This window comes from Heptranchias perlo, chromosome 16, assembly GCF_035084215.1.
Source record: "Heptranchias perlo isolate sHepPer1 chromosome 16, sHepPer1.hap1, whole genome shotgun sequence".
In the NCBI taxonomy this organism is placed as follows: Eukaryota; Metazoa; Chordata; class Chondrichthyes; order Hexanchiformes; family Hexanchidae; genus Heptranchias; species Heptranchias perlo.
Window position 1 is genome coordinate 34,170,780 of NC_090340.1, and position 26,986 is coordinate 34,197,765.

Here is a 26,986-nt window from a genome sequence, read left to right on the forward strand (position 1 = left end):
ACATAAGCTGAAAAAAATCTTTGTTTACAACATTGCCCTCTTGAGTACTGAAATTCATTTGCAGTTTTCAAAACTGCAAAGTCATCCCTACTGTTATCTAAGAAAGAACACCAGAGAACAGTCATTAGAAATTGCAGTATTCTTTCCCACTCGATCTGTGTGAAGGATAGAGATTACAGTGATGGACTGCTGAGAGATTTGCCCCTTGAGCTGTGTTGCTATGGACAGCAGAGGTTGTAATGGCATTCCTGTGCTGGTTAGTTCTGCATCCTTCAGTTCAGTAGTATTGTAATCTCACAAAAATACTCACTGCCAGAAGATGACCTGTATTGGTGGGGATGCAATGGGTTAGGTCATTGCCCTTACCCTTCTGGCACCTGAACTTGAATCCAACTTGGAAATATGGGATATGAGTCATCTTTTTCTATCAGTTCTAAGAGTCCTCAGTGAAATGAGTTTGACCAGTCTTAACTCGGGTCCTGGTGGAAACGAGTCCAAGCATAGAAACGGATCTTGATTTGGAAATTTTCAGTCATAGATATGGGAAAGTAAATGATATGTTGGTGCAATTGTGGTGCTATTCTGAGTTCTGGGTTGCAGCATTGTATTAAGGTAGTCTAGATGGATCTTTTAAAACCACCAACAACTTGCACTTTTATTTTTTTTGTATTTTCCACCTGGAAAACAAACGCATTGCAGTCCAATTTCACCCCCTTATATGTTCAACCCAAAATATGCACCACCAATACATTGTGGCAGTACACACATGTTGGGTGTTGTATCGTGCTTTTCCCCCAGCTCTTGTTTCAACCCTAAATTCAGGGACTCTACTATGGAGATGGCTGTAGTATTACCAATGAACCACTGCCACAGAATTCTAATACCTTTTGGGTGATGCACTTGTTGCAACTAATATGAAGCAAGATGCTTTATTTCTGAACCGAATAGGTTGCTTTGAGCACAGCCACTAGGCAAATGACTCACCAGACTCAGATGTATCAAAGTGGTCACTTTTCTTTACAAATCAACAAAATCTTTGGGTGATGGCACAGCTCCATCTATACCCATTCTTTACAACTCTTCATTATCTCCACCTTCTCCCTTAACACCCATTTCACACTATTTAGATGCATCCCATCGTCCTCTCAATCCCTCATTGAAAATCTTTGCCCAGGCATTATAATGCCGATTTGTTGTAGGGAGTTGACATTTGGATCCTAGAATTGCCTGTTTGATTTCTATAAATATCAATCTCATACTCCCAAAAACATTGTTTGCATGTCATTTCATTCCTGTGGCCTTCACTAGAGATAATCGTCGGGAATTTACTTGGAGGGGGATTCTCCCGAATCGGCCTCTGTAACTTCAGGAGACGATCAGCAGAAGCCCTGTTTACACTTTAATCCCCCGGTTTGCACCGATCTTTCACTGAAGTCATGGTAGCCGATCGGGAGAACTCAGGAGGAAATTCCCGGTGCATGACTGACTTGTTACTAAAGGCCAGGTGGCTCATTTCCCTTCGGTAAACTGTTTAATCTGTTTAATCTGCATGATTACATTTCATGTTTACTAGTTTACTGCCAGTGTTAAACTAAAAAGTAAACCAAAATTGCAAGTATCATGTTGATACTCAGGCAGAGTGCCCACCATTTACTCTGTCCATGCTTATCACGGGCCGCTGCCAATATCAGGCAAATAGTGCTAACCATAGGAGTCAATTACAAAGGCAGCGCTTATAATGTATTAAGCGTGCTGACTGTTTCGGGCAGTTCAATAAATACTTACCCATTTAAAAGGCTCTGCTGATTTCAGCCAAAGTCAGGTCCTCGAGCAGTTTCAATCAGCTGTTCACACCTCATTAAAGTGCGATTACGTTAGTGGTGAGATTCAGGATGCAACTGCTAATAATTAGGATCGGCAGTTGCTAAGTGAGATTTCCTGATTTGTTTAAATATGTTGGGTTACTTACCTTTTTAGTTTTATGGCCATCTCGTATAACGGGCAAATCGCGTTAACACCAATGCGCCTGCTATAAGCAGCAGGGACCGCAAGTCCAGGTGATTAACACTTATTTACCAGCCAGGTAGCTTCGGCTGACACAAGCACAACAATTCTGCCTCTTTTCATGTTTATTAAATGAATAAAATAGATTACCTGCATTGATATAACGCTTTATCACATTGAAAGTCTCAAAGTGCAGCACACAATGAATTACTTTTTAGAATGCAGTGACTGTTGTTATGTAGGAAAATGTGGCAGCCATTCTGCGTCAGTAAGATTCCAAACAAAAGCATTGCAATAAATAAATGACCAATTAGTCTGGCCTTAGTAGTATCGACTGAGGGAAGAAGTTTGGCCAGTACAGCTAGAAAACTACCTGCTCTTTTTCAAATTGTGCCATTGGATCTTTAACATCCACCTGAAACCATTAAAACAGACAACAGGACCTCAGTTTAGCATCTCATCCAAAGTAGGGCTTCTCGAAAAATGCAGCACTCCCTCTTCTGACAAAAGTAGTAATACGTTGTCCCAAGGCAAATCCCGCAATTGTTGTTCCTTTCTTAAAAAGAAATAGAACATAATGATTAAGTTTAACACTTACCATATTAGGCTTCAATGGATATTTTCCAACTGACGGTATACTGAATTCCCCAGTGGAGCACAACACTTCTTTATGATCCAGATTAGGGTATTTTGTTACAGATCATTACTACATGTCAGTGTATGTGGGTTACTACTGATACATCAAACACTGAGCAAGTAAATGCATCAGTTGTGGAACAGCTTCCATTGTGTGGAAACTGTAGCACACCTTGTTCACATCTGTGATCAGCTTGTCAATTCTAAACCTGCTTTTTTATGTATTATGACCCTGTTATGTTAAATCCTATCACCTGTGCTTGATCTGTATATACAGATTGATGGTAAATTCCAGGGCTGTACAGATGAGAAACTTAGCAGTGCCTTATGATACTATATTTTGCAATTATAATAGCGTATTATTTCTTACTGTGTATTTTTTATATGGAATAATGCAAAACATAATATAAGTTGCAAGAATATAATCTGATCAAGGGTTGAGGTAATATGAGTTGTACAAACAAGGTGAGAGGGATTTATGAATCTATGTGAACACCAAGATTAGATTACAGCCTTGAAATCACTGCCTGGTATATGCTGCTTCAGTTTTATATGGGGGGTTGTTAATTCAGTTTTTGGCTTAGTATACTAAGAATGGCTAGCTGTAAAGACATTAACTGTCAGTGTGCTCTCTGCCCTCGATGCAAGATAACATTCACGCAAGGTGTTTAATATGTGTGATGTGGTTACTACTATTGAGAAATAGACTGCATGTAATAATTAAATTTAACTCTCAATACGTATTTAAGACAATAATCCAGTGCATCTGCCATTTTTCAGATAGTGTAAAATATATTAAAGTTATATTTTTGCCGCACCTTTTATCAGTTAAAGGTACAATAAATTATCTGTTGAACCATAAGATTAAAAAGAACAATAACCCCAATAATAATACATTTTGTAGATTTTTTTATGATCACTGGCAGAAGTCACCAGCCATTTGTAAGGTGTAATGTTAATAATATAGTGGTAGATGTCATTTTGACTGGAAAGAGCAGAAAAAGAGCTACTTTTGGTTTAAAACTAGATGACAGTATTGAAAAAGATTGATTTTTTTAACTGCTAGAAAACCATCATCTGGCTTTCTGATTGAATGTCTGCCAATTTATAATTGTTTTAACCACATACAGTTCGCACATCGTCGTTGATATGATAGAAAATGTCAAGAAACGCAATATTGATATCATGCAGATCAATTGCAAACTAATGTATCAATCAACATTTCAAAATGTTCAGAGTATAATTATTCCCAAAGAATTTGACAGGCCAGACAGCCATGAAACTCTGCACTGATGGTCAGTTGTCTGCTTTGTGACTGATCTGCCTGCCAAAATCATGGACTTAAAAGAGATTTGACCTTGTGGAGTGAGTGATCAGTCTTCATGAAAAGTGATTGTCATATGCACACATCTCAATTTTGCAGGAAATATCCAGCAATCCAATGGAGGGAGTCTCGGGAGTGTTCAGGAAGATGACAAGACTGTAGAGTATCTGTCATCTGTGGGAGAAGAGTCACCAGTAGCTGCAATGAGCCCGGAATGCCAGAATCAGGTATCCTTTCATTAGATGGTAAACATCACATCCGAAACAGAGGAAATTCTCTTGATTTATAGTGACATATAACCAATAAACAAAAATTTCCCCTGTGAGTATTACAGTACAAAATAAAACAATATTTTTGTTACATGGCATTGACATTGCCAATCTTAGAAAAAAATGATCAAGATTTTTCTCCCTTGGCTGCATCCAGTAATGATAAGTTATTGCACAATACACGTATTGTAAGGACAGATGACACATACAACATAAGTGAGATGTTTCCACAGGGTAACCAAGGTCAGGTTTATATTGTGCATTAGCCTTGTTATTAGAAACCTTATTACACTTTTTGTGTTTCAATTTCAAAACAGACAAGAGTTATTATAATGTTAACTTGGGTCTTTTTGATAGTTACTTTAAAATGCAACAGGTTCTCTTTGCCCTTTTGTGCACTGACACATTGCATTTATGTTTTGTTAGTGGAATTTTAAAAGTCGTAAGTATATGAACTTGGCAGTCCATGTTTATTGATGTTTGGTATTAATAGTATGGTAAAAGAAAAAAAGTGGAGCAGAAATGAGTTTGTCAGTTAAACGGCCTACAGCTGAGTGATTGTATTATGTGACAGCAGCAGTGTTGTGTTGTTAGGTACCAATTATTCCATCAAGTATAATGGACTGTTGTTGGCACAATTATAGTGCCATCTCATTTAAAATTATTCTTGTTTGAGATGACAGGAAGAAAGACTTGACGGTAGTACAGTACAGATTGTCACTAGCATAATTTTACGAATGCTGTAAGCCTGCATGTTTCATCATGAGGGTGTTTCCAGAATCTCATTTGAACCATTTTAACCTTCTGCTGGAATTTTCGTGACAATAGACTGCTTGAATATATTTTTCATCAAGGCTAATTTCACCTGTAAATGGTTTAAAAATAGTGTCATCTAACCCTAATCTTGCTAAGTTTCCTTACAAGGCAACCTCTCCACAGGGAGGGAAAATTAGACAGTTTGTGTCCCTGGACTACTTTCTGCACCTCCTAGTGACTGTGCCAAGAGTGACATTGGTAGGGTCTAGGAGCAGCAAGCAAGTAATTTGTGGCAAAGAAAAAAACTTCAGAAGAGGAAAAAGTAAATAGAAATTTTAAGAAGTCATGCTCTTTGTCACCTGTAATTTAGCTCTATATTGTAGTGGTGTTTCATTGATCCCGATGCATCCATTAGCTATTTTGTGATTAGTGTTTGGCATTTGCCAGTAAGTAATCGTGGTAATTTTGATAGGCAAATTCCACATCCAACAATTTCAATACTTTTTCAATAGAAAAAACAATATAGTTAACAGAATTAACAACATTACTCTTTGGTATGCAACTGGTCATTCTAAAAGCATTATTCCTAAACAAATATATTTTGATTACAAAGCACGGAGAAATCATTGATTGCTGTTTGTGGGACCTTGCTGTTCACAAACTGTGTTTCCCTACAATACAGCAGTGACTACTATTCAGAAGCACTTCATTAACCGTGAAGCGCTATGGGATGTCTTGAAGTCATGAAAGGAGCTATATAAAAGGTTAAAGTGACCACTCACATCTCATAGATAAAGTATATAAACTGTCCTGTGGTTCTAATCGTGACTGAACTCCTATTCACATAGTCTCGTCACTCCTTTGAAAGTTTGTATTTCAGGCCTGTCTTTTTTTCAGCTCTTCCTGTTCTGCTGAAGTCTTGTAAATGCTTTCCGGTGAATTAGCAGACAAGTGGGCTATTTTAGCTTCACCTAAATATTTACATACTATTAAGAGGTATAAAATACCCTCAGATTTTAAAATGTATAGGGAGCGATTTTAAACATATGTCCAAAACAGGCGAGCAGTCTGCTACGCCTGCCCAAACCCTTCAGTGGGAGGCCCAAACCATTTTCAGACAATTAAACCTTAAAGAAACCAATTATTTGAATACAACTGCTTTATTTTGGCTATTAATCCCTGAACAGCAGGTATGGCCTCCAGTCATTCCATCAGTTATAAAATCACTTTACAAATGGGATATAGAAAAACAAATAGTGATTTCAATGCATGTTAACTGGAAATAATGGAAAAACAGTCTTTGAAATTTTAAAAGGAACTACTCTGAAGACATGGATAGTATCTGGTTCCTGGCTGTCCTTTGTAGCCTATAAGAATTATGGGTAAATTTTATGAGGCTTCGTACCTGGTGCAGAGCCTTGCTAGATGAAAGGGCAGGTCACAGAATCAGTCTTATGGTGTTAAATGACCCAAATGTGCCCTGTGATCTCGTCTAGCGAGGCTCCCCACCAGCAGTCTTGCCTTACAGAATTTCCCCTCTAATACTTTAACATTGCATCTTAACTTCTTATGACGTATTATACATAGAATTAGAGAAACGTAAGAAACTGTGGAATGTTCATTCTTTTACGGTGTCCCTTTGGAAAAAAAAGTTGCCAGTGACTTTTTATTTTTCTGCAAAAATATTATAGAATCATAGAAGTTACAACATGGAAACAGGCCCTTCGGCCCAACATGTCCATGTCGCCCAGTTTATACCACTAAGCTAGTCCCAATTGCCTGCACTTGGCCCATATCCCTCGATACCCATCTTCCCCATGTAACTGTCCAAATGCTTTTTAAAAGACAAAATTGTACCCGCCTCTACTACTGCCTCTGGCAGCTCGTTCCAGACACTCACCACCCTTTGAGTGAAAAAATTGCCCCTCTGGATCCTTTTGTATCTCTCCCCTCTCACCTTAAATCTGTGCCCCCTCGTTATAGACTCCCCTACCTTTGGGAAAAGATTTTGACTATCGACCTTATCTATGCCCCTCATTATTTTATAGACTTCTATAAGATCACCCCTTAACCTCCTACTCTCCAGGGAATAAAGTCCCAGTCTGTCTAACCTCTCCCTGTAAGTCAAACCATCAAGTCCCGGTAGCATCCTAGTAAATCTTTTCTGCACTCTTTCTAGTTTAACAATATCCTTTCTATAATAGGGTGACCAGAACTGCACACAGTATTCCAAGTGTGGCCTAACTAATGTCTTGTACAACTTCAACAAGACATCCCAGCTCCTGTATTCAATGTTCTGACCAATGAAACCAAGCATGCTGAATGCCTTCTTCACCACCCTATCCACCTGTGACTCCACTTTCAAGGAGCTATGAACCTGTACTCCTAGATCTCTTTGTTCTATAACTCTCCCCAACGCCCTACCATTAACGGAGTAGGTCCTGGCCCGATTCGATCTACCAAAATGCATCACCTCACATTTATCTAAATTAAACTCCATCTGCCATTCATCGGCCCACTGGCCCAATTTATCAAGATCCCGTTGCAATCCTAGATAACCTTCTTCACTGTCCACAATGCCACCAATCTTGGTGTCATCTGCAAACTTACTAACCATGCCTCCTAAATTCTCATCCAAATCATTAATATAAATAACAAATAACAGCGGACCCAGCACCGATCCCTGAGGCACACCGCTGGACACAGGCATCCAGTTTGAAAAACAACCCTCGACAACCACCCTCTGTCTTCTGTCGTCAAGCCAATTTTGTATCCAATTGGCTACCTCACCTTGGATCCCATGAGATTTAACCTTATGTAACAACCTACCATGCGGTACCTTGTCAAATGCTTTGCTGAAGTCCATGTAGACCACGTCTATCTTCTTGGTTACCTCTTCAAAAAACTCAATCAAATTCGTGAGACATGATTTTCCTCTCACAAAACCATGCTGACTGTTCCTAATTAGTCCCTGCCTCTCCAAATGCCTGTAGATTCTGTCCCTCAGAATACCCTCTAACAACTTACCCACTACAGATGTCAGGCTCACTGGTCTGTAGTTCCCAGGCTTTTCCCTGCCGCCCTTCTTAAACAAAGGCACAACATTTGCTACCCTCCAATCTTCAGGCACCTCACCTGTAGCGGTGGATGATTCAAATATCTCTGCTAGGGGACCCGCAATTTCCTCCCTAACCTCCCATAAGCAAAAAGTTGAAACGTAAAAACTTGAACGATGAAGACCATTAATTTTTCATGTGGTATTCTTTGTAAAAACATGCTACTTAACCTGTTCTCAAATTACATATTGTATTGTATTTATATGAATAGTACTAATAGTATCACCAACTACAATTTGTGTCTAATTGTGTGATAACTTTCTCTCTCTCTTGGTAATCCCTTGATAATTGAGTAAGATTGTTTCTCAGCATAAAAAATAGAGATTTGAGTTCCAAGATTGGCCACATCTTTGGTGAGCATTTAGATGGCTTTGTAAACCAAATCTAGGGAGACATATTTTACCACAAAAATATTTGTCATAACAAAGGACAAACTTATGCCCAAGGAGATTCTTCATGCTGTGCTCCTATACTGTGGAAAGTCGGAAGCCTAGAAATTAGTAAGAAAGAAAAAGATCTTGCATTTATATCATGGGGTAAAGATCTGTCTTGAGCGGTAAGCATGAAACAGGTGGCATTGCAGCGTCCTCCTGTTGTGTGCCCCGCTCAATCTTTTCTATTGAGGTCAATATCGAGCGGGACTTAAAATGGGCCACCGACTCCATACCCCCTACTTTGTGCTCCCGCCCAGGATGACTTGTTAGCTCCACCTCACCTGGGACATCCCAAAGCATAGTTGCTGTGAAATGCAATCACTATTTCTGTGTAGGAAAGCGTGGCAGTCATTTCACACTTAGCAAGATTCCACAAACCGTAGTGAAATTAATTGCCAGTTAGCCTAGTTTTGGTGATGTTGGGTGAGAGAAGAATGTTGGCGAGGATACCAGGAGAACTTCCTGTTCTTCTTCGGATAGTGCCAGGGGTCCTTTGGTGTCCACTTAAAAGACAGTCAGTGCTTCGGTTTAACACCTCATCCAAAGGATGATTAAAAATAAATTGGTAATGCTTCTGTTAAAATAGCAGAAGGTGGGATATTATGCAAATACTTTAAATGTTTGTATACTAATAGCATAAACAGCAATTTCCAGGCTTAGAGGTTTCAGAGCTTGGACCAACCGTGATACTTAAAGCAACAAGATAATACTTCTAGTTGTACAAAATAGTGAAAATTAATTTACAGTACTAAGAGTATAATGCTGAAGCACAATAGATCCCACTCAGTAGATTAGCATTCATTCCTGGACACATTTGTGAACTTGATCCTTGTTGACACATTAAATCACATGACCAAAGTCACTGCTGTACAAATCATGTCAGTTCCACCACATCATGAAGAGGCACAGGCCAAACCATTATCTGGTGTGAGATTTTATAGCAAGCATGGAAGATTGCTGCCAACCAAATCTGAATCACAAACAGAAGCTGGTTTATGAAGTGGAAATAATTTTAAAGTGTTATGTATTGGGTATTAAAGTGCAAGTCTATTTCAAGGAGTGAGAAACGTATTACATCTGAGTCACCTAATGCTGACCAGACCGAAAAGTTAGGAACTGTGATTTTGAATGTTGGGGAGGAGAGGAGGGAGATTCTTAATACATATTAATGATCTTGGGGAAAGTCAATGGACAAATTAAATGAGTATTAGTAGTGTTTCTAAGAAATTAATGTTGTAGAATAAAAAGGAAAGGAAAAAACTTGCATTTAAATAGCGCTTTTCATAACCTCAGGACATCCCAAAGCGCTTTACAGCCAATTAAGTACTTTTGAAGTGTAGTCACTGTTGTATGTAGGAAAAGCATGTTAATGTATCAAATCTACTCATTACTGTGCTATTTAAATTTGGTTGGGTATGTTGATCTTGTAAGGATGTACTTGTACCTATGTACACAAGATATATTTCCCTTCTGAAACATTTTGAGTTTTTTTTCCTGGACAATGGAAAGGTGTCTGGACCATATTTGTACTTTCTGAATTCAGTTATCAACTATTTCATAAGTCTATTTTTCAGTTAAATGGCACGATTTTAAAAGGGAAAAAGGGTGGGTTGCGAGTTGGTGATTAAAACCTTTCAAGAAGGCTGCGGGCCTCCATTTTTGCAGAGTTTCCGATTTCAAACCCGGGGGGCTGGGATTCCCGGGCCTTCTCTCTCACGCCATGTGAAAGAAAACATAGAAAATAGGAGCAGGAGTAGGCCATTTGGCCCTTCGAGCCTGCTCCGCCATTCAGTATGATCATGACTGATCCTCTATCTCAATACAATATTCCCGCTTTCTCCCCTTACCCCTTGATGCCTTTTGTGTCTAGAAATCTATCTATCTATCTCCTTCTTAAATATTTTCAGTGACTTGGCCTCCACAGCCTTCTGTGGTAGAGAATTCCACAGGCTCACCACCCTAAATGTCCTACCCCATATCCTGAGACTGTGACCCCTCGTTCTGGACCCCTAGCCAGGAGAAACATCCTCCCTGCATCCAGTCTGTCTAGTCCTTTCAGAATTTTATATGTTTCAATGAGATCCCCTCTCATTCTTCTAAACTCGAGTGAATACAGGCCGAGTCGACCCAATCTCTCCTCATACGACAGTCCTGCCATCCCAGGAACCTTCGCTGCACTTCCTCTATGGCAAATATATCCTTTCTTAGATAAGGAAGGAGGCGAGAAAGCCTGAGACTAACAGGTGGGTGGCTTTCTGGCACAACTCGTGGGCCCGGTGGAGCAGGACTACATCCCCCAGACCCAACAAGCCTACCTGCAGCGACACCCACCCCGCCCCCAATTTCCACCCCCCCTCCCAACGATCGCAGACCCCTGCGATGATGCCCGACCCTGCCCCCCCTTCCCTCCCCCCAGGTGACTGAACCCCCGATCCCTCCCCCCATGACTGAATCCCCCCTGTGCCAACCCATGCCTCCCCCCCCCATCCATACAAACAAAGACTTACCTGAAGATGTCCTCTCCCTGGCTGGTCTCCTGTCTGACTGAGATCAACCTGTCAATCAGGCTGGTCAGTTGGATGGCAAACCGACAAAAAAAAGACTTCCTTACATCAAAATCATAAGGACGTTCGGGAAACCCGTACTTCCGGGTTTCGCGTCCGCAATTTGACCCCCCGCCCCAGAAATAGACAGTTTCCTAGAAGTAAAGGGAATTAGGGGTTACGGGGAGCGGGTAGGAAATTGGACATGATTTTAGATTTGAGGTTAGGACCAGATCAGCCATGATCTTATTGAATGGCGGAGCAGGCTCGAGGGGCCGATTGGCCTACTCCTGCTCCTATTTCTTATGTTCTTATGTTCCTGGCTCAGAGTCAAAATCATGCCCAAAATGTTCTTTAGATTGCATGCATTGCAATAGTTTATCATTTAATGTTTTGAACAGTAAGCCCTTCCACCGCATTGTGGCTGCCCTATGAAAGCTTTGGTTATTTGCCTTCTAAAAGGTCTCCTCAAGGATGATTTACAGAACTACCATTAGTTTTCTTGTATTATCAATTCAGCATCTCTTTCACTCTTTCCTGTACTTCATTTTGCTAATTGTATAAAATCCATTTCTCGTGCAGAGAAAATCTATCTCAGCTTCTACTTGTCAGTCAAATGGCTGACTGGTGTCACGGATGGCTTGTTGGATATATTGATATTAGGAAACAGAGCACACACGTTTCCTAAAGTTCTCTGAAGATACTTCTGATCAAAGGTATCCAGCAATACATGGTCAGTAGTCTTCAGTGTCAATTCTACAGAACATTGAATACCACACTGCAAAAGATCAAAGTGCTTAAGGTTCATACTTGCTGGCTTGTTCCAATATACACAAGTTGAGTCTTGAAAAGCTTCATAGATTGTTTAATCCTTTGAAACATGTTCCAGGTCAACACCCTGTGTGCCAGTTGCCATTAACTCTATACAGGGATCAATATAATTGTCCAGAATGACAGTATAATTGGCAAACTGTATGTGTAAGAAGATAACTGCAGTGAATCCTAACCTGGTAGCTTTCAGATATTGGTAGATCATCATAACAATGCAGGAAAGAAGAGAAAGAGCCCAGTTCTATAGTATTCCACTATTAATTGAACATTATAAACCCAGTTCACCATCTACCAACATGCCTAGTCCATGATATTAAAGATTTTAGATGATGCAGACAAACTCTCTGGAGAATTGCTAGGCTGTAGTATCTTCAGATATTACTAATTCAAAAAAAATCAAATGCTGCGTGGAGTTCAACCAAGTTCGTCACTGTTGGCAGCTAGAAGATTTCATTCATTTAATGCAAAGTAAATATTTAGTTAATGTAGGACCTGTCAGTTGGACTGAGCATTAGCTTTCCAGGTATGGACAGCAGATTAATACCAAACAGGCTTAAAGATATGATTCTTTTTCTTATGGTTAACTTCACATTTCAGCTGTAGCTAAACCTACTCCATGGACTTACTGTTTTAGTTTATCTTGCATACTTCTGCCAGTTTTACAGTCATACTACTTTCTAGTCCATCGATGCAAATTTTGATGTAATTGCTGAATTAAAGAGTTTACAGTTAAGCTGGTAGAAATTGGATGGTATTCCTAACTGAAGTCATGGTAACAAAAGTAAGAGCATTTTAATTTTTTTAACTTTTTAAAATCGTATTTTACTTTATTTCATCAGATGAGACCTAAAGAGACCTGTCAAAGTGTGTTGAGATGGTAGTGGTGCTGCACCTCTATAAGCAGCAGCCTGAGTAGTGGCCTCGCTCTACATACTTTTTGGCGTGTGTGCAGTAATTTGATGGAAGAGTGCAGATATGTTGGTATCCAGAGAGACCGTGATGTCATCAATCCCCATCCCATGCCTGCCCCTGTAATGAGATTCCGTCTCACACGCCTACTAATCTATATGTGAACAGACCCTATGAGAATATTAACATTATCGAAGCCTCTTTCAACGGCTGTCTCAAGGAGCCTTCTCAGTAGGAGCATGCTGAGAGTTGCTATGACTAGCATGGGGATGGGAGCTCTGTTGAACTTGGGCATATTGGATCACCTGAGCACAGTCCATGGAGGAAAATGAGGAGGACAGGGTCACATGACAGTAATATCCCTCTATAACTTCCTGCCTGATATTCCTCTATGTGCTGCTCCTAAATCACTCCAATATGCCCAGCACAATAACCAGAAAATCTGCCCTATTACTTCTTGCCAGCCTCCCATCTCCATCCTCCAACTTGTCCAAAAAATTCAGCTGCCTGTATCTTCTCCCACACTCTGTCCCCAATGAATTGAATTTAAAATACCCATTCTCATGTTCAAATCCCTCTATGGCCTTACCCCATCCTACTCTGCAACCTTCTCCAGCCTTACATTCCTTCCTGCATCCTTTGGTCTTCCATCTCTGGCCTACTGTGCACTTCCAATCCTCCCTTCGCTCGACCATTGGTGGCAACGGATTCAGCAGCCCGTTTCTATATCTGGACCTCCCTTGGTAAAACCCTTCACTTCTCCACTTCTCTTTATTACCTTTAAAATAACTTCTTAAAATGCATCCTTTCAACCAAGCTTTTGGTTACCTCTCCTAACTCTCCCACTATGGCTCAGCACCGTTCCTTTTTATTTCTCTCTCTGAAAAGCACCTTGGGAGGTCAAAGGTGGGAATTAAATGCAACTTTTTATGTTTCCTAATGCTTGAGTGGTCTTTTCTCATTCCATACTTATCCTACATTCTTATTTCCCAGAATAATAGCACAACAGGTACCATAAGGACATTTAGGACAGTGGTTTGCTGGTTTATGTGCTACTAAGCACTTAGTTTATATAAAATGTCACATTGAATAGTAAAAAGCTACACTGTGGTTTTGGTTCCATGCCGTTTCTGTCACTGTTTACAATACATCACAGAATTAAACCAGAATAAATTATTCAAAAGAATAAATAAAGTAGCAGACAGCTGAGGTCTAAGAACACATAAGGACATTTGTATTTCCCTTACGCTCAGATGCTTTCAGCAAAGAATTTCACTCAATGCCACCATGGGTTGCATAGGGCAACCTTATCTGGAGCTTAATGTTAATTGTGGAATAAGCTGGATTTTCTGGAGCATCTCATTAAAGTTAATACAGCATATATTAGCTACTCTCAGTGAATCAGTGATTTTAGTCCATGCAGCACCAAGCCCAAATCATTTGGTGGTTGTGACTGCATACTGGCACACCTCCTGCATCTTCATTAAGGTCAGGCCCATGCATTGTTATTTAATGGAAGCAATAGATCATCTTAAACATTGCTCATTTCTTTCTTTGTGCAGTTTTTGCAGCAGTGCAGATTGACACAGAATTAGGCCCTGAATATTGGTGTACAAACACTTAAAAGCATTCATATGAAATTCCTTTGTCTACTATTTTAACCCATTTATTTAAAACTGGTTAATGCTTTCTTCAAAATAGCAGGCAAAGGAATTTTGTATGAGCACATTAAGCATTCATACACTAATATTTGAAGAGCCTAATTTCAAAGTGTGTGATGTTGGTCACATTTTCTACCACAAAGTAGCCCCATCATTGGGGCCACAACACACCTTCATTGGGCCACAAAGAACTTACTGTAGCAATGCCACAAATCAGAGTGCCCCAGGAAAAGTAACTAACTACATCGGAACTGAACTTTAAAAAAAAATCTATATATTAATTTTAAAAGATCTCCTTTAAAAGCATTGATATTTCTCAGTGCTTTATTTTCAATGCATAACCAGTATATTGTAATGCGTGCTCTAGTGTGAGATAATATTTACACAACACAAGGACCAGACATATTGCAATTTCATTATCAATGTGTAGTGTGCTCAGGTCCAGATGTTGTATTAATATTCTGCCTGTTAGCCTCGGGGTTCTCTAAGTATAATTACACATTTACTGAAAAAATAGGTTCAGAAAGTTTAGACTCTGGAAATAGCTTGCCTCAGGGAAAGGGACTGGCAGCACCAGTCGCTGGTCCTTTATGTTAGCCAAAAGTCAGTTGGAAAAGAAAACCTTGGAGAGCCATAGAAAACCATCCCTTGACAGTCCCAGCCATGAAATGAATATATTATAATAAAATTTCAGCTTTGAAAGGAGGTGATGAAGAGATGACATTATAGTGATGGTAAATGGCACAAAAAATGTTGGACAAGGGAGCACAGGTTCAAATTAGTGAAAGGCAAATTTAGGACTAGTCTTAGGAAATTCTTCTTCACAAAAAGATTGATCAACAAATGGAATGGACTTTAGATCGGGTAGTGGAGATGAAAATTCTGGGACCATTGAAAAAATGATTAGATGCTGTGAAGTGTTAGCCGTGGCTCAGCAGCCGCACTCACGCCTCTGAATCAGAAGGTTGTAGGTTCAAGTCCCACTCCAAAGACTTGAGCACACAGTCTAGGCCAGCAGTCCAGTGCAGTACTGCACTGTCAGAGGTGACGTCTTTCGGATGAGACATTAAACTCTCAGGTGGACGTAAAGGATCCCATGGCACTATTTCAAAGAAGAGCAGGGAGTTCCTGGTCAATATTTATTCCTCAACCAACATCAGTAAAACTGATTATGTGGTCATTGTCGCATTGCTGTTTGTGGGACCTTGCTGTGCACAAGTGAATGCCGCGTTTCCTACATTACAACGGTGACTAAAGCGCTTTGGAAAGTCCCGAAGTCGTGAAAAGCGCTATATAAATGCAAGTCTGTCTTTCTATGGGGAATGCTGGCTCTGTCTAAATGGACCAAATATTTTCCTTATCCATACCTATTTTGTGATCTTGTATTAAAAGTGCCACTGAAAGAAGCTGCTGTACTTTACAACTATGAGAGTTCCTACTTGAAATTATCCCTTAGACTCCTATCATATAGGCTAGCTGGAGTGTACATTCTGCAACAATAAGCAACAAGATGATCAGGCTAGACCTACAGTGTTTTGCATTGTCAGCTTCACATACTTGATGTTGTATGACATAAACAATATTAACAACCTCTTTAGTTTCTCACTGTTATGCATCTACTTCTACCAGATGGACATGCATCAGGAGATACTGAACAGTTATTTTTGTAACTGATCATTACTCATTCTAAAGCAGACACTAAATTCATGATTAATGCTTCTTTCTTAAATAGGAAGCTTTTTTGGGGAACAAAATGTTACCTGATGGCCTGTTTTATTATTGTTTATATATTTGCTATTTGCCTGGAAATTAACGACAAAATTTTATTGAAATTTTATGGTAACAAAAGCAATTTTCAGTATTAAACTATGTACTATAAAATAGCATGACCCAAAGGCCTAGTTTATCAATGTATGTTTGCAAATGTGGACTAAACATTTTAATTTCAACATCATCTATAGTGTTGCATCTCAAAATTGGATTACTCAGTTTCTTTTCTGTGTAGACATTCATTTCTACAGCAGCTCGATAAACCTGTTTTAAGATTAAGAGCTAAATCCTAAAGCTGACAGATAAACAAGATCTTAATGAGTCTTTATGGAATGGTTGCTAATGAAACCAAAGCTGGCTGTGAGCATTTCTTCAAGCTCCTTTCACCATGACTAATGAACCTTTAACCCCATAACTCTATTGTGCTTGAATTGTCTTCACTTAAACATAGTGTATTATTGGTCCAGTGCCACATTCATATTTTTGTGCTGTTCTACATTTTTTTTGTGGTTCCCTCAATCAATTCTCAACAGATGCAATTAATCCTCTTTGGTTTCTTTACTTTTTATGTATCATGAGCAACTTGAAATATTTAGACACTGACAAAGGCACGTCTTGTGATTAGCCAATCATTCAGGCTTCACTTTATTCAGCAGGAAGTCTTTAATACAGTAAATTTGCTATATCGTGAATTTGAAACCTGCCACTGATTGCTTATTTGGCTGCAGTAGATCTTGCTGACTGCCTGCATCACAGTGCTGGTTTTTCTTGGCTTATAATCAGGTCTGCTTCAGGATGAACCTCTTGATTGCAAAGAGTGAAAAGAAATCTTGACCTGGAGATAAAAATTAATAGATTGTAAATGCTTTACCAGCAAAATCTAAGAGCCATTCATCTATAACTAAACAAAGAATTGATAGGAACTGAATCATGGAACCAGGGTTTGATATTAGTGGTCTCATATGACCACACAGTTTTTGGAGCTACTTGGAATGCTTAAAGCAATTGTTCAAAAGCAGATGTAATTTGTTTTCCTGCTGTCCTGCACACTTCATTCCCATCATACCCAGTCTACATCATGAAAGAAAGAACTTGCATTTATATAGCACCTTTCACAACCTCAGGATGTCCAAAAGCGCTTCACAGCTAATGAAGTACTTTTGAAGTAATAGTCACTATTGTGATATGGGGAAATGCGATAGTCAAATTACGCACAGAAAGGTTCCACAAATATAATGAGATAAATGACTAGATAATCTATTTTAGTGGTTTGCTGAGGGATAAATGTTGGAAAAGTCCCCTGCTCCTCTTCAAATAGTGCCGCAGGATCTTTTACATCCACCTGAAAGGGTATATGGGCCTCAGTTTAACATCTCATCCAAAAGACGGCATCTCCAGTAGTGCAGTATTCCCTCAGTACTGCAACAAATTGCCAACCTAGATTTGTGCTCAAGTCAATTGAGCTTGAACCCATGACCACCTGACTCAGGTGAGCGTGCTACCAATGAGTCAAGTAAGTGTGTGTTTTCTTCCTACTTGGCTTGCTCCAAGCATCTATATCAGCCTTTATTCCCAGCCCATCCAACTGGAACTCGGCACTTCTCCCTTTCATTGTTAGAAGGTGGGTTATCCCAACCTCCATATTGTGTCAGGATGCTATTACCAGTCTTGCCTAGTTGGTTTAGATGAGAGAAGCAAACACATGGTGGAGGGGGATCAAAAGCACATGTATTGGGAAAAATGAAAGTCAGAAACTTTTGGAGAATTGGCTACAAATCAGAGGCAGTTACTTTTAGGGGTATTACAGGCATAGGCATGGAATGGATAGGGAGAATTGAAGGCACAAGTAGGTTTAAGATTTAGAACTTAAATCATATCGCTCATACTTAGATTGTGTTACATTGCAATAGTCAAACAATTGGATACTTGGATATGCACTTGAAGTGCCATAACCTACAAGGCTACGGACCAAGTGCTGGAAAGTGGGATTAGGTTGGGTAGCTCTTTTTCGACTAGCTCTTTTTCGATGGGCTGAGTGGCCTCCTTCTGTGCCGTAAATTTTTCTATGTTTCTAATTGCCAACACAGGCTCGATGGGCCGAATGGCCTCCTTCTGTGCTGTAACAATTCTATGATTCTATGATCCTTGGAAAGGACAACAACCTGGTTTCGAATCCAATATCTGCAACTATGTGGGAAGGGAAGGGGGAGGAATTTTTTTGTATATATCCCACTGGAATCAGGCTGTCATGGTTTGTGGAACTGCAGAATATGCTCAAAAAGCTTAATGGTGCAATATTTGTTTTATCCAATCAAGGAAAGATCAAATGACACTGAACTGTGTAGTGTGACATATCCTTAATCATAGTAGGGAGAACCTTTCCCATGTTCCCCATCATATGGGAGCCAATGGGATAGCTTTCCAACTCATTTCCCACCCCCGTCCTCTGGAGTTACACCAGGGAGCCAGCGCAGCCCCAGTAGAAAATCAGTGTCAACTGATCCTAAGTTCACAAGGTAAAGGCATGCTCTGGGCCATAGGGAATGAGGGCTCGCCTACAGGAGTGGTCAGAGATGCTGAACCCAAGAACAATATAGAGAGTAAAAACCCAAAAACTTAAGTTGCATCACTTTGAGAGACAGCAGCCTTATTCCTGTCTTCTCTAGCCATGTCCCTACTGCTGGGCACTTGATCAGTACGATTACTGATCTGCAAGGGAGTAGACCTGACAACAGGCCTTGTGGCCAACAGAATTCTGCCTCTCCACTGCACTAACTTGCTCCTCCTCACTCATGCACAATGTCATAGCCAGTGCTACCTCCTAAAGTTTATTATCTATATCCTCTGTTTATGTAGCTGTTCTGGTGCTTACAACAATGATGTAGGCTGCTGGCATGCTTCAGCTCATTTGCAGTGCTGGCAGCCTGTACTTCCAAAGCCTACAGAAACAGAACAAGAGTATGTTATAATGATGTCAGTGTGGCCTCTTCAAAGGGAGTTGAGGCTTAACATTTCTGAGCTCTCCTTTAGCTTGGTCTGTTCCCTTCACTTATGTGCCATCTTGTCCTGCAAATAGAAAATAATTATTGAGGTGTTGCAAGTTTAAACAGTGCAAAAATTGGCACACAAGTACTTACACTGCCCATCATGTGTGACAGGAAGTGAACATGCATCATGTAGCTAGATTATGTTAGAAAGATACAGTCCCCACCACTTATACTGGCCACACTTAGCACGGGGAGCCACCTACATCGGGCAAATGGCGCTCACCATTTGCAATTTTCACTGAAGTCAGTTACCAAGGTACCAACATACCTAGACTACGAGTCTCAAAATAGTCATCGCATGAAAGGTTTTGGATGGTAATATACTGCTTATGAGACCACTTGAACCCTTTGATGGACGAAAGCCTTGCAGTCCCCAGACACTTTAGGGTTGAAATTAATCTTAATTAACATTCCATCCATATCATCTAATATTATTTAATGTGTATATTTTATTTTAGCAAAGACCTAGGTGTAAATATATATTATTTAAGAGTGGCACTGCCTCACTAGACTTGATCTTTATTGCAATTCTGACCAGGCTATAATGTTTTGCAAAGAACTGAATTCTAGTACTGAGTGATATTTTGTTATCACTTCCTGTGTAAATGGTGCCACATGAAGCCATCACTGACATCAAGTTGCAGCTGTATTTCAAATAGTAATTTGCAGGTCAAAAAATCAATTTCAATTACATTGCAGATTTATTTTTAATATGATAATTAATTTAGACAATGCAGGGCTGATTTTCACAGCCTCCACTGGGCCAGAATGGGGCAGTAGTGTTCTGATAATTGCAGGGCTGAACTTACTGTTCTGTTCCCACTCCTGATCCTTGCACTGCCATTTTTGTTAGGGCATTTTACACTGGTGGCTCAAGTGCCTGCCTGTTTCAGGTGGAAGCCTACTTGTAATATGTAAATTGGGGTCCTATGATGTACATAGGACGCTGGCGCAATGGTGAAGTACCAAGGGGCACAGCATATACTGTGCATGCTCCGCCCATTGGTACTACATGTAGAGCGCCCTAACAGCAGTCCTTGACGGGGCTGCAGGCCACTTCAAAACCAGGTACTATTCTGTTTTTTTACAGATTGTTGTGGTGCCAGGAGGAGCATGAAAAACCTTCTGACCTGCTGCCGGCCCACCCACACGCCCCCCACCTTAACATTGAACTTCCGCCTCAGCTGCGACCGTTGAGCTAGCTGTGAGCGCTGGTTTGGTGCTCGCAGCTCACTGACGTTAGGCAAATGATGCTCGGCCATCAAAACGGCTCCGGCCTCTCACTGAGGACATCGGGCGTTACACCCGCCCAATGTCCATCTGAAGACAAAATCAACCTCCATAATTCTTACCCACTGTGCATTTAAATGGACAGTGTTTGATTCTATCTAACTAGGCCGGAAGAAGGGAGGGTTAATAACTAAAGTTTTTTAAATTAGGAATTAAAACATGACAGTACTTAAAAATTATTAAAATAAGATTTACAAAATTTTTTAAGGAGTTATTGGAAATGTTTTGGTCAGGGAATTTAGTTTAAACTATTCACCAGGTTAATGACCTATTGATGTTATGGCAGATACTTGTGCTGATATACTGCGTATTTGGTTTTCAAGTCCATGTGTAGGTTAGTACTACCCAGAGTGCATATTGCTCACTTACATATAGGTTCATAACAATAAAAAACTAAAGGCACTGACACCCAAGGGACTGGGTGGGTGTGGTGAGTTTAAAGGCAGTCCTCTCACTTCTGAGACCTAAGCTTGAAGCCAGCTCAGATTAATAGGATGAAGATCTCCATTCTCTGGCAACAATAAGGGCCATTAATTAATTTGAACAGTCTCAGCCCAGTTCCTATTGAGTGTATGTTTATGCACAAAAATCCTCTTAATTTGGCACAACTTTTCTTTAAATTGACAGTTTAATTGAAAGAGGACAAAGATGGCTGGTGTAGGATCCGGATAATGTTGCACTGTTCCAATTAACAATGCTCTTCTGGGGTTTGGGTCAAGGTACAGTGTTGAGGCAGAATGGAAGTAGTTGTACCTGGACTCTTACCTGCATCTGACCTGGGCTCTTACCTGTACCTGACCAAAATATGTTTACACCCAAGTGTTTGCAGACATTCCCACATTCCCTTGTGAATATGTGATCTGGTGTAGGTAATACAGCAGTCTCTTGCTTTCTCAGTCAAACATTGCAGGAAATGTCATATGGGACACTGGGATAGTAGGTGATGAGGTGTATCCATAAAGGGATTGTGGGGGTCTCATTCATTTCACCTTAAACACTATGCCGAACTGGACAGTGTGGAGGTGAATCATGGTTCCAGTAGTATCTCAGCGACTTCATGGGCACTCATGCCTTCACTTACCAGCCTGGTGAGGTCATTAAAATATTTCTGGGACTGAATACCTGTTTGTGAGAGGTAGAGTTGGCACTGACCACCAGTGTCATCTCCCTCCAGACTGTTTGCACATCCTTTTTTTGAGGATTAACTCCTTGGGTGCCAAAGAACCATTGTCTTCTGGCCCTTATCTCTGTCAGCATTATCTCCCCCACAGCTTCTGAGAATCTTGGGGTCTTAGTCATTGCAGACCCCCGAATGGTGCTTCTCTTTCTGCTATCACTTTTGAATGTTGAAGTACAGCTCTAGCTCTCTCTATTTCACTCTTCCCCTTCTGAGTGCCCTGCTGTGCCAGTGGCCATTTCAGCTGCTGCAGTCTTTTAACCACTGCAGCCTGCCCTAATCTCCCTCTTTCCCAATGGTAGAGACCCAGTCAGCTGCGGGCTTCTCACTGAAATTCCACCCTGCATACTCAATGAGGGCCCTCCAAGGAAAACGTGCTCAGGATCACATGGGCGTTGGAAGTCCCATCCTGCCATTTTACAGAAAATCTCAAGAAAATCCAGCCCATAATCTCAGTTGCTTTGGCAACTCTTTGGATGGGCCCCATATGTAGATTCTGGCAATGCCACATGCCTGGTCAATTTACCAGAAAGGATTACGGATTGCATTTTCATTTTTTTTTGTTGATGAAGCAATGGTCCAATTTAATAAAGTTTCTCTAGTTTGATTCACTTGTATTTGACTTTATTTAACACTAAGCATTGAAAAGTTGGGAGAAATTAATCTACCCAATACTGCGTAACACTGACTATGTATATTTTAAAAGCTGCAAAAGACCTCTGACTCGGTTAAATTTCAATTCTATTTGTTTTATTGTCAGACTTGGCTTTCCAATGAGGTGCAGAATGCTGAAAGGAAAGAACCTTCTTTTAAATGTGCTTAAGGTGCAATGGTAAGGAAAAGAATAGAAACAAAATAATTAATGGCTGCTTTCTGTTTGTGGAACACTGTGGAGTGAGCTGATCATAGTGATACCAATCCAGAAAATGAAAGAACATGCTGTCTGCAATAGGTAATGTGTATTTCTTTTGCACTCAAGGCCATCTGCTTTATTTACACTTGCTAGCACATTGTTACATCAATATATGTTTTAGAAAATAGGTTTTGGAGGTGTGAGATGTCAACTGATTCACACAAAGCATTTCAAGGCTTCACAGACAATATAGGCAAAGAAAAAGAAGCAATCATCTTAAAATAAATCCATCAGTCACCCAGTCCTATAAGCTATGGCCAGGAATTTCCTCTGAACTGATCCATTTACACGAGTAAACAGGTTTTCCGCCACACTTCTGGTGAAGTGACAGCGGAGGAACAGGAACAGCTCTGAGGAAATTCCTAACCTTTTATACAGTAGGTTTCGTAATATACTGTGGGCTAGATTTTCATCTTTACCACCTGAGTTGAACATGTCCTGGGCGGAGTGCTGAAAGAAAATTTGGCAGGGAGGATCGCACTCCCCTTCCACAACCCACCGGATTTTCCTTCTGTTAATTTCAATGGAAGGAAAATCAGGCCGATTCTATTACCAACATGTGATCCTCCCTGCCAGATTTTCCTTTCTGCCCTCAGCCCAGGCGATGCTTAACGCATAGGCAGTAAAGACATAAAATCTACCCCAGTGAGCCTTCAGGGTTGTGTGTGCTGCTATTGTGAAGAGAAAGGAAGAGACAACACAATTACAATAATAGCTTAGAAACTCTTTACCTGTTAATATAATGAGAGCAACACAATCAAACATCGTAAACATTTGCAAGCCTGCTATCATCTTTGTACTAAGAACAGGGTAGATTTTTGCACTAGTGAGATTTGGAGCATATGTACGCGAGCCAGATAAATTAAAATATACTGACTAGAATATTAGGTCTTCCTAAAGTGCTCTCACACAATATGTGTTAAGAGTTTCATTAAAGACACACATTCTTTCAAATAAAGGGCAATTATCTGAAGATGAGTGTTCTTACTTTTCTCTCCAGGAATGCGTTCTGTGCTCAACTCACCCGTAGAAAAAGTTCAATAAAAGGCAGGCATGTTCTGGCCTCTCAGGAGTGAGTGCTTAAAGCTGCATTACTGGAATTTTCATTGTTGCAAACTAAATTCTTAAAATGAATATTGGCTGATGGCCGGCGCGGACACGATGGGCCGAAGGGCCTCTATCCATGCTGTATGACTCTATGACTCTATGGTCTCTATGACCTCTCTTTTTGCATATTCCGGACATGGGAGAGGAGAATGAAAGGGTGAATGTGAGTCAAGTTTGCTTACTTCAGGAATGGAATGTTCTTTCCTGACCGTCACCCCACTGCTGTTTGTACAGATCCAGGCACACCTACCTGGGAACACTTAAGGGCAAATGCCTGTGCAGACTCCATTTCACCATGGAGACAGGAGCTTACTTTTTGCCATCTGCTGGAACCTGACCTGCAGACAGTACAAACAGGTGGAACATTACTGCCGTTGTCTGTGGAATTGACCTCATCACTGAACTTTAATATCTCAGGCTCCTTCCAAGCTACTTCATTACAACATGAGTCAATTTGCAGGGCACTAATGTATCAAGCAGGCTGCTGATGCATTTTCACAGGGGCAAAAACCTTCTTCACGTTCCCTATAGAAAACAGGCAGTAGAGTAAGAGAGCATTGCAATTTTTTCTAATTCAAGGACGTCATTAATGGCACCGATGTAACCATCAGGGCCTCTACAGATAATATCACTGCATTCAATGTCCACGTGGTCAGTGACCATGAACAGAAAATTCTGGGGGGTAAATGCCAGCTTCCTGGGCAGCAGTCATAATTCCTTTATTTTAAGGGAATCCTCTATGCTTATATTATATGAAGGAGATGCCAGATTGGAACGATGGCTTCTAGGGGACAAAGACTAACCTCTTCAGCCCTCACTCGTGAGACCCTTGCAACATGCACGCACTAGAGTCACTTAAGTATTCTAAATGCATCTTGAAGCAGCAGCCCCGCTATTTACGGGGAGGAGGTGGGGCGACTTTTAGCGGCCGGGGAACGCAGAGGTCCTGCCGAATTTAACAGCAGGACCTCATTTGAAGTTTTTTTCTACGTTTCCCACCCGGCAGCCAGCCAGATTGAAAGGGTGGCTGGCTGCTGGGTGGGAAGGGCTGCAGTAGAAGCCCACAGCCGGGACCGGAGAGAAGGGCGGGAGAGAAGGATTGCGGGCGGGGTGGGGGGGGGTGGTCGGTGGAGATCTTGGGGGGGGAGGGGAGATGAAAGGAGATCACGGTGGGGGAGGTGAAAAGAGATCGCAGTGGGGGAGAAAGGAGATTGCGGTGGTGGGGGGAAGGAGATTGCAGGGGGGATGAGATCAATGGGGGGAAGCGGATCGCGGGGGAGATCACGGGTTGGTATCGGATCACGGGGGGTGGGGGGGGGTTCAGCCTGGAGATCGCGGGGAGGAGGTCGGCATTTGGCGGGGTGGGAGACCGGTAGTGACATGTTTGCTTGGGGGGTCCGGGGGGAAGCACCCCTGCTCCTCTTGGCCCACTAGCAGTGCTGGAAAAGCACTTAACTGCTGAATCCGGCAGTTCTCGCCTCCCTTTAGGTGTTGGGTTTCCCGAGCCCTGGGAAACTCAGCCCACAGCCGTTAAATCTAAATGGCTGCTAAAATCTGAGGCATGCAGAGTCAGTAACATATAAATTACTGACCCACCTCTCGAAAGCAGGTTACTCGCCCGCCCTCCAGCCCGCCTTGGTTAAACCGGAAGTAGGCACGTTCACAGCGGGTTGCAGTCGGGTTTCACATTGTTAAGAATTTAACCCCCCTCATGCCTCTTTTCCACCCATCGTGGGGGGTTAAAGTTCACCCTTTGCTTTTCTGATGCACGGACAAATCAATATTTAGGGTTGGTGCAACTGCATTGGAAATAAACTGGCGTGGTACATATTTTCAAGGTGATAAAACAAACCTGGATAACTACAGACCCAGTCTTACAAAATAATGGGATAAATCATTAGGAACAAAGTTGAGGAGCAGCTATATGAATATAACCTAATAAGCAGTAGCCAACACAGAGGACATGATATTGTATGACACAGTAGCCGAGATTTTCTGCCCCAGTGGCAATGCTACTGGAAGTGCGGCAGAGCAGGACCTCTGCTCACCCAAATGACCCCTTTAGACCTAAGCAAAGTTTCTGGAATCAGCCACATTTTAAATTGTTTTGGTGGGCTACTGGTAGCATTACTGTGCATGGGTGAGGAGGGGGTGCAGAAATGATTGCTGCTGCAGAACTTAGATACTGCAGCCGCTTAAAGTGCCATAGGCCCTCAAGGAAAAGGAATTGTTGCTGCATTACCAACGATAATAAAGTTATATGGATCTGCACATATTCTTGCTACTGATTTGATGTCCTGATTTAGCCATTTAAATTTTTCCTGATATTTCATCTTGCTTATCAATGCTGAATGCCTGTTGTGTGCAGGTATTCCTAACTTCCAGCATTGCCAAGGCAGTAATGACGTGATGGGTGATGTCCTTCTCATTGCTGCTGCATTAGAACATGCCCCTATACTTGGACAGGTGTTTCCATTGTTTACCGTCCCTTACAGCAGAAAATATGATGAGTGCAAAAATGAGTGGGGCTCTGGCAATTTTGAACTATCAACGGCTCCAGTATTGGCTCAAAACCAGCAAATAACAAGAGGAAAATCTTGCCTGACTTTCCTAGACCTTTAGGAAGCTTTTAATAAAGTTCCATATGAAAGGCTGCCATACAAACTTAAGGCAATGAGTATCCTCAGTAAAACTCAAGAAGTGCATAAGGAATTGGCTGAAAGAAAAGAAAAGCAACAGGTATTAGTTAGGGAAGTAATATTGAATTGGGGAAATGTACTAGGCACTGATGCTCGGGCCATGCTATTTCTGATCTACCTAAACGATTTGGATTCAGAAATGCAAAATAAGTTGGTCAAGTTCACAGATGCTGCTACACTGTGGGGAGGGTCAATAGAGTTTTATGAAGCAGCTAAGGAGTCAAAGAAGAATCTAGGCAGTAGGCACAACTATGGCAGATGGAATTGAATACAGATATGTGCAAGGCCTTGAACATTAGAAGAAATAGGCAACGTAAGTACTTAAATAATGGTATCAAACTTGGTAGGGAAGTGGCTGAAAGAGATCTGGGAATGATAGGAGACTCATCAATGACCATTTTCAGTCATTGCAGAGCAGCAATTAACAAAGCAATAGAATGCTGAGCAGTATGGCCAAATCAATAGAATATAAGGCTGGGATCACACTGAAGCTATATAAT

The 26,986-nt window shown here is 41.0% G+C and overlaps 1 protein-coding gene across 7 annotated transcripts in view; it reads left to right on the forward strand.

Annotated features, from left to right (window-relative positions):
• Positions 1-26,986, forward strand: part of LOC137333656 (uncharacterized) — a 430,358-nt gene that overhangs the window by 395,841 nt on the left and 7,531 nt on the right. For 6 of the 7 annotated variants that reach the window (XR_010965955.1, XM_067997916.1, XM_067997921.1 and 3 more), the window contains 2 exons: positions 4,064-4,191; positions 22,528-22,599. Coding sequence is in view for 6 of the 7 variants with exons in the window: in XM_067997916.1 (XP_067854017.1) it covers positions 4,064-4,191; positions 22,528-22,590 (191 nt within the window). In the remaining variant the exon portion in view is untranslated. The remainder of the gene's footprint in view (positions 1-4,063; positions 4,192-22,527; positions 22,600-26,986) is intronic. The other variant, XM_067997920.1, reaches the window with a different exon arrangement.